Source organism: Notolepis coatsorum, assembly GCF_963971535.1.
Source record: "Notolepis coatsorum genome assembly, chromosome: 17".
Lineage (NCBI taxonomy): Eukaryota > Metazoa > Chordata > Actinopteri > Aulopiformes > Paralepididae > Notolepis > Notolepis coatsorum.
In genome coordinates this window covers 7,395,608-7,412,471 of record NC_140181.1, presented here as the reverse complement: position 1 = coordinate 7,412,471, position 16,864 = coordinate 7,395,608, and the positions used below count along the sequence as shown (strand labels likewise).

General features: G+C 42.8%; 1 protein-coding gene across 1 annotated transcript in view; it reads right to left on the bottom strand.

The window, feature by feature from the left end:
- yeats2 (YEATS domain containing 2) overlaps positions 1-16,864 on the bottom strand; it is a 128,943-nt gene that overhangs the window by 20,295 nt on the left and 91,784 nt on the right. The window contains 2 exon segments of the mRNA XM_084332673.1: positions 480-652; positions 1,263-1,659. Of these exon segments, the coding sequence (XP_084188799.1) occupies positions 480-652; positions 1,263-1,659 (570 nt within the window).

The following is a 16,864-nucleotide window of genomic DNA, read 5'->3' as shown; positions in this document are numbered from 1 at the left end:
GGGGGGAGAGAGCGAGAGAGAGAGAGGATTCTTCAACACAGTAACTGACTAACTCAAATCCCTCACACTTGGATGAATGGCTAGAGAGAGAGAGGAGAGAGAGAGAGCGAGAGAGCGAGAGAGGGGGAGAGGGAGCGAGAGCGAGAGAGAGAGAGAAACACTTGGATGAATGGCTAGAGAGAGAGAGGAGAGAGAGAGAGCGAGAGAGCGAGAGAGGGGAGAGGGAGCGAGAGAGCGAGAGAGAGAGAGAAACACTTGGATGAATGGCTAGACGTTTCGACAACCTCTCGCTGAGCGGACGGATCAAGAATAGACTAATGGCAGCGGCCGATAAAGTAAAGGCCACTATCTAGTATGACCGTCAGTTGTGTGATAGTAAAGGGTTAACCTTCTGTCGTGTGGCAGTGAAAGGGTTCAAATGTATGTTAAAACTTTAAATAAATAAAATAATTATAATAAAAAAAAAAGAATAGACTAACGGGTTGGTTGGTTGGTTGTGCCCGTCGGGTCTTACCTTTACCGAGTGGCATGAGGATGGTCTGCACGCCCCCGGCGCCCGCGCCCACCCCCAGCTGTTTGAGCTGGCTGGCAGGGATGGTGAGCAGCGTGTGCTGGGAGCCGGAGCCTCCGGAGTGGATCTTCAGCAGGGAGCCTGGAGACGACACAACAACACTGCTCAACCGTCTGGAGTAGGGGGGGTCAGCACAGGCCTCACCATACCATACTATTAACTTACTTAAAGGAAAACTCCAACATTTGGGGAAATTAGCTTATTTGCCATCTACCCTGGAGTTAGACAAGAAGATACATACCCTTTTCTTCTCTGTGCATGCAGTAGGAGTAGGAAGACGTTGGCAACTAGGCTAATGGAGGAACCTACTTCCAGTGACTGACGCTAAGCTAGGCTAACGGTGCGCGTCTTCCTACTCCTACTGCACAGAGAAGAAAAAGGTATGTATCTTAACACTCCAACATTTTGGGAACCCTGGAGTTAGACAAGAAGATGCATACCTTTTTCTCCTCTGTGCATGCAGTAGGAGTAGGAAGACGCGCACCGTTAGCCTAGCTTAGCGTCAGTCACTGGAAGTAGGTTCCTCCATTAGCCTAGTTCCCAACGTCTTCCTACTCCTACTGCAGGACCATGATTTTTCCAGTTCGCACATATCTATTTTTAGGGGTAAATGAGAGTGAAATAGTTGCACTGTAGATCTCTCTGTCTCTGTCTCTGTCTCTGTCTCTCTCTCTCTCTCTCTCTCACCCACCTGACAGAGTGGCACCCGACTTCCCTCCTGCCGCCGCCATGCCGCTGACCAGCGAGGCCGCCGTGACCAATGACGTGCTCGCGCTTTTGGGCACGACGCCCCCCACCACAGTAGTGGTGCCCGCCCCTTTGACCATGCCGACGCCGACGACCGGCATGTTGGCGATGCTCTTGGCCACCGTCACCACGGCTCCGGTCGCCGCGCCATGGGCACCTTTGGCCATGGCACCGGGGGCGTGGCCGGCGCCCTTCATCACCAGGGCGGCCGCGGTGCTCTTGGCGAGGCTGCTGGCGGCGGCGGCTGCTGCGTTCTTGGCTGCGTTGATGACCGCCGCCTGGTTGGCCGCCACGAGCACCGAGTGGTGCTGCTGGGACACGGGCTTCACGCCGTCAGAGGGCTGCAGGCAGACACACACCAAATCACATTTACAGGGTTCCCCAGAGGGCTGCAGGTAGACACACACCAAGTCACATTTACAGGGTTCCCCCCACAGACACGGGCTTCACGCCGTCAGAGGGCTGCAGGGAGACACACACCAAGTCACATTTACAGGGTTCCCCCCACAGACACGGGCTTCACGCCGTCAGAGGGCTGCAGGGAGACACACACCAAGTCACATTTACAGGGTTCCCCCCACAGACACGGGCTTCACGCCGTCAGAGGGCTGCAGGGAGACACACACCAAGTCACATTTACAGGGTTCCCCCCACAGACACGGGCTTCACGCCGTCAGAGGGCTGCAGGGAGACACACACCAAGTCACATTTACAGGGTTCCCCCCACAGACACGGGCTTCACGCCGTCAGAGGGCTGCAGGTAGACACACACCAAATCACATTTACAGGGTTCCCCCCACAGACACGGGCTTCACGCCGTCAGAGGGCTGCAGGTAGACACACACCAAATCACATTTACAGGGTTCCCCCCACAGACATTGCAAAATGAAATTCAAGGACTTTTCTTATTTTTTTCTCCACTTTTTCTCCTTATTTTTCTATTTTTTCTCCCATCCCAATCTCGCCTCGCCAATTCTCCCCTCCCCTGTCTCGAACGTTGCTAGACACAACGTCCGATTCCCCACCCCACCGGCTTTCCCACCCCCTAACACTTGCCAATTGCGTTAGTATGATCGACCAGCCACGCTGGTAGCAACGCCGAGAGCTGGGCTCGAACCCAGCATCTCCTGCGTTAGTGGCGAGCGCCTTGCCCACTGCGCCACTTAGCCGCCCCTGATTCAAGGACTTTTCCAAGCACAATTTTTTCATTTAAAGAAAGGGGCATTTAAAAAAGGGTACAATTCCACTTTTAAATGCTGTTTTTTATTGAAAATAAATTCGGATCCAATATTTATGGATTAAAAACCAATTTCAGACAATTAGTTACCGTTTAGATGAAAGAAAACGTTATTTTTTTTAATTCAGAAAATTTGTATCATGGATGAACAAAACTTTCAATGCGAATGGTTGATTTGAATTTCAAAGACATTTTAAGCACTTTGTTAAAAAATTCGCTGTTTTCAATGAATTCCAGGCCTAGACCTTGTCATATTTATTTTATTCAAGCACTTTAAGCACTTCAAGGACCTTGTGCAAACCCTGCACATCAAACAAACAACCAAATACAATTACAAGGTACTGTATGTACGACATCAAGGTACTGTATGTACGACATCAAGCAGAACAGACGATTTACACGTCAGTTACGTCGCGACGCTTTCGTTCGTCCCGAGGGGAGCGACAGTTGTGATACGACGAGGGTCAAGAAAAGAGGGCGGGGCTTGAGATGAGGGGCCAATTGAAACGTGCTACAGGTCAGTGAATTCCACAACACCAGAGGGAGCTCCACAAACAAACAAAACAAGGGACTAAACACGTTTCGCAATTGTGCCACAACAATGTGGAATGCCCTACCCACATCTGTAAAAGAATGTGAATCCCTACCCACCTTCAAAACCGCTCTCAAAGAGCACCTACGGGAGGCTGCAATTCGAAACTGGCCCCTGTAAATGTCCAAACCACCCACCCACCCACCCGACCCCCTCCTAATGTACAGTTTCCTCCCCCTCATATGTATATATTTTCTGTTAGGATCTCTGGTAAACAGTACTGTATGTCGTAAATGTAACAGTACTGTATATCTTATCTGTATGTAGTAAATGTAACAGTACTGTATATCTGTATGTCGTAAATGTCATGATATATATCTGTATATTTGTATATGTCATATATGTCATAAATGTGAAAATGGGGTAAACCCTGATGTAAACAAGATGAAAGTCTTTCTCTGGTCTGCATCCCCTTAACACATTGGACGCCAACCACGGGAGAATTCGTTATTGCCCGTCATGCGTTGAACGCCAACAACGTCATAATTCGTTGTTGGGAACAATATTAAATTTTTTCGCAATGGCATTCATAATTCATCCAGCCTCCCTCCGGACTGCAGCGGCACCCTGTCTGATATTGCAACGCCTCAATACCGCCGCCTGGTGGATGATCGGGCGAGTTACACTCCCCACCAAACCGGAAGTGGCGCTGATGCATCGAGGAAATCCCTCCGGCAGTACTATCTTGTTACGTGGATCAAGAGACACAATCGAGTGTATTTGGATCGCTTTCGAAACGCAATAATATATGTGATTTCGGCGCTTATTGCGTCATACAAAACGGGAAATGGATCTAGCAGATCGACTTCAAATAATTGGAATATTTTTCCTCCAGTCTCATCGGCGAACGGTAAGAGGAATATACGCCAATCGATAATCTATCATATGCGTTTGGGCCTATAACTAGCGTTTTTGGAATTAGAGCAGAAAAGCTTAAAACATACTTATATTCTCGACGGTATTAACATGAATGAAAAAATATAACGTTCCCACATCCGGAACGATAGATACCCGATGTTGAATGGGCCATAGTAATGTCAATATAGCTATAATATTTAAAAAGTTATAGCCCTGCAAAGAAGGTAAACATCTCCATAGGCTTACAGCGGTGGCAGACTAGGTATAATGATGGGCATAGTGCGTGGCAATCAAAGTGTTAACAATTGTGTGTATTGAGCCGTATTGTATTGTACCCATTCTGTTAATAAAATGTTCAATCAATCACAGAGGGAGGGCGCGGGCGCTGCGAGGTGACGTGTTCACAGAGGGAGGGGGCGCGGGCGCTGCGAGGTGACGTGTTCACAGAGGGAGGGGGCGCGGGCGCTGCGAGGTGACGTGTTCACAGAGGGAGGGGGCGCGGGCGCTGCGAGGTGACGTGTTCACAGAGGGAGGGGGCGCGGGCGCTGCGAGGTGACGTGTTCACAGAGGGAGGGGGCGCGGGCGCTGCGAGGTGACGTGTTCACAGAGGGAGGGGGCGCGGGCGCTGCGAGGTGACGTGTTCACAGAGGGAGGGGGCGCGGGCGCTGCGAGGTGACGTGTTCACAGAGGGGGGGGGCGCGGGCGCTGCGAGGTGACGCGCACCGGAAGAGACGCCGCTCGCTCGCGTTCACCCCCTTCTCACACTCCTCCGACCTCATTATTTTGGGCATGCGTCGCCCTGCGCTAAGATGGTCAAACACAAGTGCCCCGACAACCTCTGTAGTGTGGTTGTGAAAGGGTTAGCCCTTTGACGCGTGGCAGTGAAAGGGTTAACCTTCTGTAATGTCGCAGTGAAAGGGTTAACGATGATGATGACGATGAGGGACTGTGTCTGGCTGCTCACATCATCTCCTCTGCCCCCCGTCTGGCCTCGCCGCACTCACGGGATCTCTGTGGTAGGGCTGGGCGATATGGAAAAAAATAATATCGCGATAACGATATGATAATTATATTTTTCGATATCGATAATTATCGAATTTTTTTTTTTTTTTTTTTACAACAGATGTATGTTTATTTTGCAGCAATTCTTTGTCGTTGCCGCCATCTTTAGTGTTACAGCCCCTCACACACAGTTCTCAGGCTGCAGCTGGTTTGAAAGTGAAAGTAAACCAGCTTCTCTGCTGGCTGTGGCTCCAGGGGAGTTGAACAGTTCTGGCTCTGCTCGTTTATTTTCGATCTTTTGGCGCTTTTTTGGTGGACAAACCACCGCACATGTGCACCGTGACTCGTGACTGGAGACTAGTTCTGCTAGCACACATAGCCTACTGTGTACAGACGGTTTCAAAATGTATTTTAAATTAGAAAGCAAACAAAATAAATGGACAAGAGAAAAAGAAATCTGAATTTGGTCAGTATTGTCATTTGGACAAGCAAAGCCATTACTTTAAGTTGCAGGCAAGAAAGACAAGTCTGTCCACTGTCTCTGGTTTTAAAGCTGCCCTGTTGCAGGTATATCAAAAAAAAAAAAAAATTAAATTAAATTTCGATATTCGATATCGGTTATTAAAATATATCGCGATATTTATCGTTATCGTTATATCGCCCAGCCCTACTCTGTGGCAACACGCTGGATGCAGCACCGTCTGTGCTCACACGATACACGTAGGGCTGACGACAGAACCTCAATACTTTAACGGCACTGAACGAATTGCTTCAACACCGAGCGCCAACGTTTGGACCTTCGTTCGCTACGTCGGCGTTCGAATTCTAAAATAAACATTCAAATTTGTAATACATTTTTTTTTTTTATTATGTTTAAACCAATGGGGTTTTTCTTCACAGTTGCAGATAAAGATTAGGCGACACTAATATTATAGTATTACAGTATACGACTAGTCATAAAAATTTAAATAAAACATGTATCATAGATGATGTAGCCTGTATCTGCATCCGCTTGGCACTCGGCGCTCCGTCAAGACGTCACCATCACTTTCGTACCAACCGTGCCCTTATTGGATTATTAATGTTGACGAAACTGACAAGTTATATTCATTAAAGAAAGTTCATTTAATAAAAAAAGAAAAATACTAATTTAATCAGATTAATCACTATTCAAATTGAGGATTTAGTTTGAGGATATTTTATAAAACAAATTAAATTTAAAACAAAATTGATTATTATTTTTTATTTTCTTTTTTTGTAATTAAAAACGAAGGTTCGAAGGTGTGTTCGGGAAAAAGCCTGACGAAGTCCGAAGCCCAAAAACAGGCTTTGGGGACACAGCTCTACAACACCGTCGAGTGTTGAAACGTGCCTCGTCATTCGGTCCTGAATTTCAATACCTAAGGAGTAAACGTCATCAGAGCCAGTGAGCCATCAAGTCAAGAGCTGAGCTGCATCAACGTGCCACGGTAATAACTCGGTAATAACTCGTCAACTTTGAAGAATTGTTGCGATTCTGGGCGGCTAAGTGGCGCAGTGGGCACGGCGCTCGCCACTAACGCAGGAGATGCTGGGTTCGAGCCCAGCTCTCGGCGTTGCTTCCGGCTTGGCTGGTCGTTCATACTAACACAATTGGCAAGTGTTAGGGGGTGGGAAAGCCGGTAAGTAAGTAAGTAAGTGAGTAAGTAAGTAAGTAAGTAAGTAAGTAAGTAAGTAAGTAAGTAAGTAAGTAAGTAAGTAAGTAAGTAAGTAAGTAAGTAAGTAAGTAAGTAAGTAAGTAAGTAAGTAAGTAAGTAAGTAAGTAAGTAAGTAAGTAAGTAAGTAAGTAAGTAAGTAAGTAAGTAAAGTTTATTTATATAGCACTTTTCACAGAGACAACGCACAAAGTGCTTTACATACAGCAGAAATTTAAATAAAATATAAAATATAAAAATAAAAAGCAAGAACCATTCAAGAGATAAGAGACAGAACAAAAACACAATGCATCACAGAGAAAGAAAACAAAACAAAAACAAATGACATATTTTATACCTGGAGGAGAAGCTCAAACATTACCCAAAGGCCTGTTTAAACAGTAATGTTTTTTTCTCCCCGTCCCAATTTAGTCGTTGTGCCAATCCCCCCCTCCCCTACCTGGTTGTTGTGCGCATGTTATCCTACTGGTCGGTACAAGGGAACCCTGAAATATCCGCACGCTTCCTCCGACACGCGCGGCGACAGCCAGTGGCTCTCTTCTCACCTGGCAGCGAGGGCTCTCATTGGTGAAGTGTAACGCGTGGGAGGGCACGCTGCCTTCATCAAGTCCTGCCTCCGCTGAGCAGGCGCCCAGACCTGACCTGTCCACAACGCCAGATTACCACCCACGGCTTCCCTCCCGCTAACTCAGCCAAACGAGTTAGTATGACGATCAGCCCCAAGCCGCAGGGCAATGCTGACTCTCCGGGAGTCGAGACCGCAGCCTCTTGCATTGGTGACGAGCGCAATCTCCGCTACGCCACCTGACCGCTAAACAGTAATGTTTTTAGCTGATTTTTTTAAATGTCAACAGACGCTGCAGCTCTTAAGCCACGATGAAGGGCATTCCAGAGTCTAGGCGCTACAGACTGAAAGGCTCAGTCACCTTTGGTGATCAGCCTGGTGCGCGGAATGACCAACAGATCCTGGTCAGCTGTCCTCAGGGTCCTGCTGGGCACATATGGTTCCAGCAGGTCGGTTAAATATCCTGGTGCCTGGCCGTGCAGAGCTCTGAAAGTGAGCACCAGGACTTTGACATTAATTCTAAAATGTATAGGAAGCCAGTGCAAGGAGGCTAGAACTGGAGTAATGTGACACCTTCTGCTTGATCTGGTTAGCAATATTTTGGATGAACTGGAGGCGGTCTATGGATGATTTATTGAGGCAGGTGAGAACCGAATTGCAGTAGTCTAGACGAGAAGAAACGAAGGCATGGATGATCAACTCTAGGTCAGAATGGGAAACAATCGACCTGAGCTTAGCAATATTCCTGAGATGGAAAAAACAGGTGCAGGTAAAAAAACGGTGGGTGGGGATCGGACGTTGTGGACAGCGACTCCTACAGGTCGGTTGGTGCGCCTGTACAGCAGAATCAGGAAGCAACAGGGGCAGCGTGAGCCGCCCACGCGTTACTCCTCGCCACTGAGATTGCGCTGTGGAGGTGAAAAGATGCGACAGGCTGCCTCCTCGTGTACCGGAGGGGACACGTGATGCAAGGCTTCTATCCTCACTACAGCCGACCAGTGGGAGGCATAGTCTAGCAACGTTCAAGACAGGGGAGGGTAGAATTGGACAATACGAAATTGGGATGGGAGAAAAATAGAAAATGGGGAGAAAAAGTAGATAAAAAAAAGAATTGTTGTGATTCTGACACTGCTGCACCACGTCTCACTACCGCTGAGGGTGTTCAGTTCACTTTCTATTCTTAATGTTATAACTATCTGGCAAACATGCTACCAGAATGGAGAGTACTACCTATATTATATATTATTATTATTAGTGCCGTCAATAGATACAAAAATATTTACTAATTAATCTCACAATTTTCTGTAATTAATCTAGATTAAAAATAGCATTTTTCTACTTAAGACCGTAGCTTGTAACTAGTGCTGTCAGGCGATTAAAAAAATTAATCTAATTAATTACAGGATTTGTAATTAATTAATCTAATTAATCGCATTTTAATCGCATAACCATTTTATGCCTGATATTCTATATTCTATAATCATATTTCAAATTGCATGTGTCCGGATGGCAGAATTCAGTACTGTATCTACAAAACCTTCTGTTTAATCATCTTCCATCTATTAATTTGCTTAGATTTTTCAGGTCTGGTCAATTTGAGCATGGTGTTATTCACAGTCAAAGATAACAAAAAAAATATTGATATTCTCATTTGGTTCATTACAATTTACTCAAAATAAAATTTTCATTCAATCAATCACAGCACAGATTGAGTGATTGAATGAAAATGTTATTAACAGATTGCAGAATGGGTACAATACAGTACGGCTCAATACACACAATTGTTAAGGGGATGCAGATCAGAGAAAGACTTTCGTCTTGTTTACATCAGGGTCCCCCATTTTCAATTCATAATGAATTGTAAGTAAGGGTGCAACTTGCACTGTGCAATCCATTCTTTGTGGATCTAGCCCACAGTATTTCTGACACTGGGAATACATTCCCTGAGATTCATAGATGTCCCTAGAATCAGATACCAAGAACATGCAAATGGACCATATTAAAAAAAAATCTGTATATGTGTATTCTACATTCTTATGGAATGAATGAGATACAAAAAAAATATTATTAAAAAAAAAAAAAAAAAAAAAAACTTTTTTTTGTAATTAATTTTGAGTTAATTTTCATAACGCGATAATTTGCTGTGTAATTAATTAATCTAATTAACGCGATAAACTGACAGCCCTACTTGTAACACATATTTACTTGAGTAAAATCATGGAATTAATGTAAAATCAACACAAAGAAAGTATATTTAGATTCAAAGACTATTTTTATAGCTTTCTTTGAATACAGTTTCTCTCCTGTGAAATGCAAATGTTCAACAAAACCATCAACATTGACTCAGCGAGACCTCTCTCTTATATCCGCGGCGCTAACATTGAAGATTTTTCACTCCATAGATGAATCTAGATTAATCTATTTTTTTTTTGTATTTTATTTTTTTATTCTTTTTTAAAACAAACATATAAACAAACATGACAACACACGATAAGATATACAAGCATTAATTGTCAGGGCACATCCAATGAGATCACATTTTGGTTAGTTGTTTTATATAAGATATACCCATAATACCTGTTATCTAAAAAAAAAAAACCTACATACATATGCTCAGCTCGAACCCCCCCCTCCCGGACCCCACCTTGAGAAGTACCTCCACTATCCCTTGCACCTAACCAGACACTACCATTATAAGCTAGCTTTTATTCTCTCCACCACTTCTAACCACATTGACATTTTGGATTCATTGAGACCCAGAATTCTTGCTGTAGATATTTCATGGTAAATTACATCGAGATATGTAAGAAACCAAACTTTACGGCACATTTTTTCCGGTTGAAACCAGCGTGATGCGATCAGCTTTTTGGCTACTGTGATACCCGATAAAACCAATCTCTTTAGCTGTGGATTCACTGCAAACTCAAAAACATCATTCAACAGCAATACCGAGGGGTGTACAGGTATATTCCAAGATACGAGTTTTGATATTTGTTGGGTCACATCTTTCCAGAATGCCTTAACTGGTGAGCAGTCCCAATACATGTGCATAAATGTCCCTTCGTCCCCATTTGTACATTGGGTGCATTTGGAATCTTGTTTGAGCCCCATTCGGCACAGTCTTATAGGAGTCAAGTATGTCCTGTGAATATAGTTAAGATTGATTTGTTGATGATCCGGGTTCCTTGATGTAAGTCGGACATTTGCCCAGGCTCCTTGCCAATCAAAGTCATTTTCCAGGTCTGGTATATCCCTCCTCCAGACAGAGTCAAGTTGGAGGGTTTCATACGAGGACGTTAGTAATTGATGATAAAATTCTGAAACAAAACCTCTCGATGTCTCTCTTGAGTAGAAGAATTTGTGGTATCTGTGGTGTTCAATTGGTCTGTCTAATGGAACACCGTGAGACTTCAAACATAGCTCTAACTGTTTGTGAAAAAGCCATGTGGACTTGGTGAGATTAAATTTTTTGCGTATTTCTTTATCACTACAAAAACCCTGTTTGTTAAAAATATCCCCTAATGAGTGTATGCCTTGCTCTTCCCATATAGGGAATCTTATAGGTCGTTTCCCAATTAAGAGAGCATTGTTATTGAATAAGGGAGTATGGTTGTGCCATTCTTGTGGGTTAGGATTTTTTTTTTGTGATTCACGCCATATCCGGATCGCATGAGTAATTATGGGGCCAAATTTTCGTTCACAGTGCTTGATTGGTAGTTTAGTGTATGCTATGTCCTTCAGTCTATGTGGGGCTACTATGTTTTCTTCTATTTTCCTCCAAGATGCTAATGCTTGGGAGTCAAACCATGTTGTCAATGGACTTAATGAGTACGCCTTAAAATATAGGAAAAAATCTGGAAATGCCATGCCACCATCTGCTTTATTTCTCTGTGCGGTGGATCTTTTTATACGTGGTGGTTTGTTATTCCAAATAAATTTGTATGTGGAGGAGTGTAATCTTTTCCAGTAACCCTCTGGAGGGGGTAACGGTAGCATTGAACAGAAGAAGTTGATTTTAGGTAGTACATCCATCTTAACTATTGATATCCGTGCTTGTACTGTGTTCTTAAGTTTTGCCCATCTATCAAGGTCGTCTTTGATTTTGTTTTGGATTTTTGTGTAGTTGTGCTTCACCGTTTGTCTTATGGTAGGGAATATTTCCACTCCCAAGCATCTGAAATGTTTTACCATCGGTATCTGTCCTGGGAGGGTTGTATCTTTTTTTGCAGGGGTGTTAAGTGGAAGGAAAGCCGACTTCGGCCAATTTATCTTAAATCCCGATAAATCACCAAAGTCCTCAATCAACTTGAGCAGATGAGGCAATGTGGTGTTGGGGTTTTTCATGAACAATATTACATCGTCCGCATATAAACAAATTTTTTGTTGTGTGCCCTTGATTACGATAGGTTCTATGGACTGGGATTGTCTTATATATTGTGCTAACGGCTCTAATGATAGATTGAACAGACCGGGACTAAGAGGACAACCCTGTCTGGCAGAGCGTGATACCGGAAATATTTCAGATATGATTGTGCCTGTTATAATCATGGCCGATGGATCTTTGTATAATACTTTAATCATATCGATGAATCCTTTTCCTAACCCCATCCTTTCTAGCACTGCCCACAGATACGACCATTCCAGCCTGTCAAAGGCCTTCATAGCATCCAGGGACAGTATCGCCTTAGGTATGGTGTCCTCTTTGTCGGCATCAAGTACGTGCAGTATACGTCTTATGTTCTCAGTGATCAGGCGGCCTCCTATGAAGCCAGTTTGGTCCGGGTGAACTAAAGACGTCATATGCTTTTGTAATCTGATGGCTAATACCTTAGAGTACAGTTTGATATCTGTTCCGAGGAGGCTTACAGGTCTATAACTACCGCACTCGTTGGGGTCTTTGTCTTTTTTAAGGAGGACTGTTATGAGTGCAATATTGTCGGTTTTATGGAAGTTCCCCTCCTTGACTGAGTATAAGATCATATTTAGTAATAAGGGGCCAATTATGTCCCAACAAGAAAGGTACATTTCTAATGGGAAACCGTCTCTTCCTGGAGCCTTACCACTTTTCATTGCGGTTATGGCCATCTTGAGTTCCTCTAGTGTGATCGGTATTTCTAACTGTTTAGCGTCATCCTCTGAAAGTTTAGGGAGAATAATTTGATTAAGAAATGTGTCCATTTTGTTTTGATCGAAGGTCATTTCTGATTTATATAAATCGGAGTAGAATACTTTGAATGTATTGTTTATTTTTACCGGATCTGTTACAAGTACTTGTTGTGCTCTAATGGTAGTTATATCTGCAAATGTTGCATTAATTCTTAATCGCATGGCTAATAGGTGGCTGGGTTTGGAGCCATGGGAGTACTGCTGTTGTCTTGTGCTGCGTATTTGTATTTCCGATTGTTGTCTGTATATGTCATTGATCTCTATTTTTAGTACGTTAACTTGATTTTCTAGTCGAGTTGAGTTGTTGTATTTCAGAGAATTAAATAACGTTGAGTAAAGCGTTTCCAGCTCATCCAGTTTTGTGTTTTGATTCTTGCGCATTTTGGAGGAAAAGCTATCCGTGAAGTCTTTGATCATTCCCTTTACCGACATCCATATTATTCTGGGGTCTTGCACCGAGTTTGCATTCTCCCGTTGGAATACTATAAGAGCTTCTTTGAGTTGTGTAATGAATTCCTTGTTGTTAAGCAGCAACGAGTTAAATCGCCATCTTGGGGCTCGGGAGGATAGTATACCAAATGTACCTTTAAGGAGTAAATAACAGTGATCTGATAGTGCGTTGGGTGTCATTTCCACTTCATAATTATCAAATAGTCTCTGTGATGCAAAGACATAATCTATTAATCTAGATTAATCTATTTTAATGCTTTAAATCATTTAAATTAATCTCCAAAGTTAAAGCATTAATTTTGACAGCCCTAATTATTATCACCATTTTCTTTTCTTTTTTATTTAATTTAATTTCTTTTTGCATGTGTGTAAGTGTATACATCCGTTGTTGTTATTATTTTTATTTCTTGTCGGGCGGGTGGGTGTATGCTTTACTTTAAACAAACGTAACACATTCACTTTATAAGGGATAGCAAAGGGGGGGAGGGGAAAGAAAAATAAATGGGAATAGTCCAATCATGGACAACCTGTTGTAGAGTGTGAGAAAACCTTACAATGTCGACCCTCATACTGCAACCTGTTGTAACGTGTAATGTGATGATACTAATAAAAAGAGATTATAAAAAAAAAATTGTGGTGATTCTCCTGTGATTATAATATGGTTAATTATTGGTGATGCACCGATGTGAAAATTGTGGCCGATACCGATAACCGATATTAATATTGCTGTTCTGGCCGATACCGATATTTACAGATGCCGATATCTCTGTATAGAAAACACTTTTTTATGATAATCAAATAAAGAGCTATTTTACAAAACGCATACTTTTTTTACTTTTGTAACTTATTTTCAGAAACAACTGATATTTTGAAACTATTTAAGGCCAAAACATGTAAAAAGAAAAAAAAATATTAAATGTTTGTAATAAAAAAAAAAAATCTATATCGGCCCATATCGGCCCTATCTTGATATCGGACCGATACCGATGTGTAAAAAAACTGCCATATCGGCCGATATTATATCGGCGGCCGATATATCGTGCACCACTATTAATTATGTTATAAGACACTTCTAAATACTGGTATTGGTTGGTGTTCTCTGCCCTCCCGACCCTCCTCTCTCTGAAGCAGTAACTGGGGCATTTTAGCAGGTTGCCAGGCAACGCGACTCGAGGGGCGGACCGGGAGTCATAACATGGCATTCCATTAGATAACCAAACTGTATTGCATCAGGGGGGCTTCGTGTAACTCTGCTCCAGTTGTATGTACGAGAGAGAGAGAGAGAGAGAGAGAGAGAGAGAGCGAGAGAGAGAGAGAGAGAGAGAGAGAGAGACCGACTTGTAAATGAACTGACTTTATTAATCTTAATCGAGACTTTCACTTTGTATTAATAATTCCCGTCAACCTTTTCTGTTAGTTAAATAAACTTCTTTCTGTTAAACTTCGACTGGACCGTGTGATCGTTGTTCATCTCGCCCGGGGACAAGCGGATGTCTGCGCCTACAGTAGACAGTAGTAAGATCGCAGAACACAACGCAGAAACGCGATCATTAAAGCCATCAACTACCGGACATCGAGACATCTAACAACTTGAACGAACATAAAAATAGGTTAACTCGTTAATAGGGCTGACCTTCGAAGCTTTTTTTGGCAATCGAAGCTTCGGGGCCGAGCTTCGATTTTAATTCGAAGCTTCGATTTTTTTTTTTTTTTTTTATATATGTTTTTTTTTATGTTTTTTTTTTTTTTTTATCTTATGTTGTGGGACTTGTACAGCACTTTCGTAAACTTTGTTGTTTTTAAATGTGCTCTATAAATAAAGTGGGTTGGATTAATTAATTAAGTAGCCCCTTCCGTGACTGTGACGCAGCCAACACGGCTGTGTGATTTAATTCAAGGTGGATCGCTGTTGTCGTTTGAACAACTTCAGATTTCATGGGAACTACCAATCCCCCAAATCAAGAATGTTTAAGATGAATGAAGTAAGATTTTGATTATTTGAAATATGGCCTGTGTAGACTAAACTATGCACAGAATTATGTCAGTCTACAAGGTCCGGATTCTACATGGTCCGGCAATGTAGACCTTGTAGACTCCACTACAGACCAATTATCAGTGAATGTTCATGCATTTTTAAGAAGGGCAACTTCCACAAAAAAACAAAGAACTCACCAAAACATCTCAGTAGCACCTTATCTAAATGTTCTATTTCATATATGGAGATTCATATTTATTTATGTATTGCATGCATTTCTACATTTTATTTCCTATTTTGTTTATTCATCAAGTTCAAGTTTCTTTAATATTTGTCATACAGAAGTACAGAATACTTTTATACAAAATGCTTCTTACTGTTACGCTCAAGAGACTGTGCAAGACAAGATAAGTATGAAATAAAATAACATAGTAAAATTAGAAGTAAAAAATGAGGTCACAGTGTTCAGTTTAGACATATGTACAATGTTCGATGCAGAATAGACGTAGTTACCATACAATATACAATACTATGCGGTGTACTAATATACAATACTATATAGTGCAAGGCAGAAATGGGACGAGGTGCAATTTAGGTACAATTCACAGTAGGTGTACGAGTTGTAGTGCAAATCCTTTATCAATAAATATAAAGTGTAAAGTGTGTTTGTGTGATCTAAAGTGTGGAGAGTGGGTGCTGCAGTGTGTTGTTTGTTTGAGTGAGTGTGTGCGTGTGGGTGTGTGTGCTGTGTGCATTTGATGGTTGTTGCATAGTGTTTATCCCAGTATCTTTCTTTCTTATGTGTGGAATTCTACAAGGCGCGCCACACACACACACACACACACACACACACACACACACACACACACACACACACACACACACACACACACACACACACACACACACACACACCTACACACACACACACACACACACACACACCTACACACACACACACACACACCTACACACACACACACACCTACACACACACACACACACACTTACATTTAGTCATTTAGCTGACGCTTTTATCCAAAGCGATTTACAAGTTCTGTACGACAAGACAGCAAGAAGGGTATAACTCTATCAGCTGAGCAACAATGTTCATCAAAGTGTTGCGTGTTACAGTGTAGGTTAGTTTATTAGGACAAGTGCATGACAGTAAGGTTAGTCAGGGTTAGATTTTTTTTTTTTTTTTATCATTTCAGATAATGGTTGAAGAAGTGAGTCTTTAGGGCCCGCGTCCACCTAGCGCATATTTAGGACCGCACGCGTCTGTTTTCAATGTATTACAATGGGGAGGGAGCGCATGCGGCCCCATGCGGCCGCCTCTAGGAAGTGCGCTGCCGTCGGCTTCTTTTTTCAGCGCCTTTATGCGGCCGCACAAGCCAGAGAGTTGAAACTGGCTGAACTTTTCTAGAGCGGTGCGCCGAGCGCATATTCAAACAACCAATCACAGCCAGTCATCTACCACTCTGTTTGTAACCTGACACCGGAGCTGCCTGCCTGTCTGGCTGTCTCCACACAGACCATTGAGATTCGCGACAAAACTAATAATAATAACTACACGAATACACTACTAAAAAGCTAATAAAAAGCAAAGGGCGAACTGTGGTGTCAGGCAATAACTATATATATAATTAATATACAATAAAGTTATTCAAATATGCTATAATATGTGCAAAACCGCGGCATGGCTGTAGATTTCTTTCTGTCATCTACAAGATGCGCGTCAAGCCAGCTCTGCCGGCGCACTCCCAGCATGTTTCACGGAGAAATATGCGCTAGGTGGACGCGGGCCCTTAGTCGACGGCGAAAGATTGGACGGGATTCGGCTGTCCTAACTGGGATGGGTAGTTCACACACACACACACACACACACACACACACACACACACACACACACACACACACACACACACACACACACACACACACACACACACACACACATCGAAGTAAAAAAAAAAAAATTGAAAAAAATTTCTTTTTTGAAAAAAA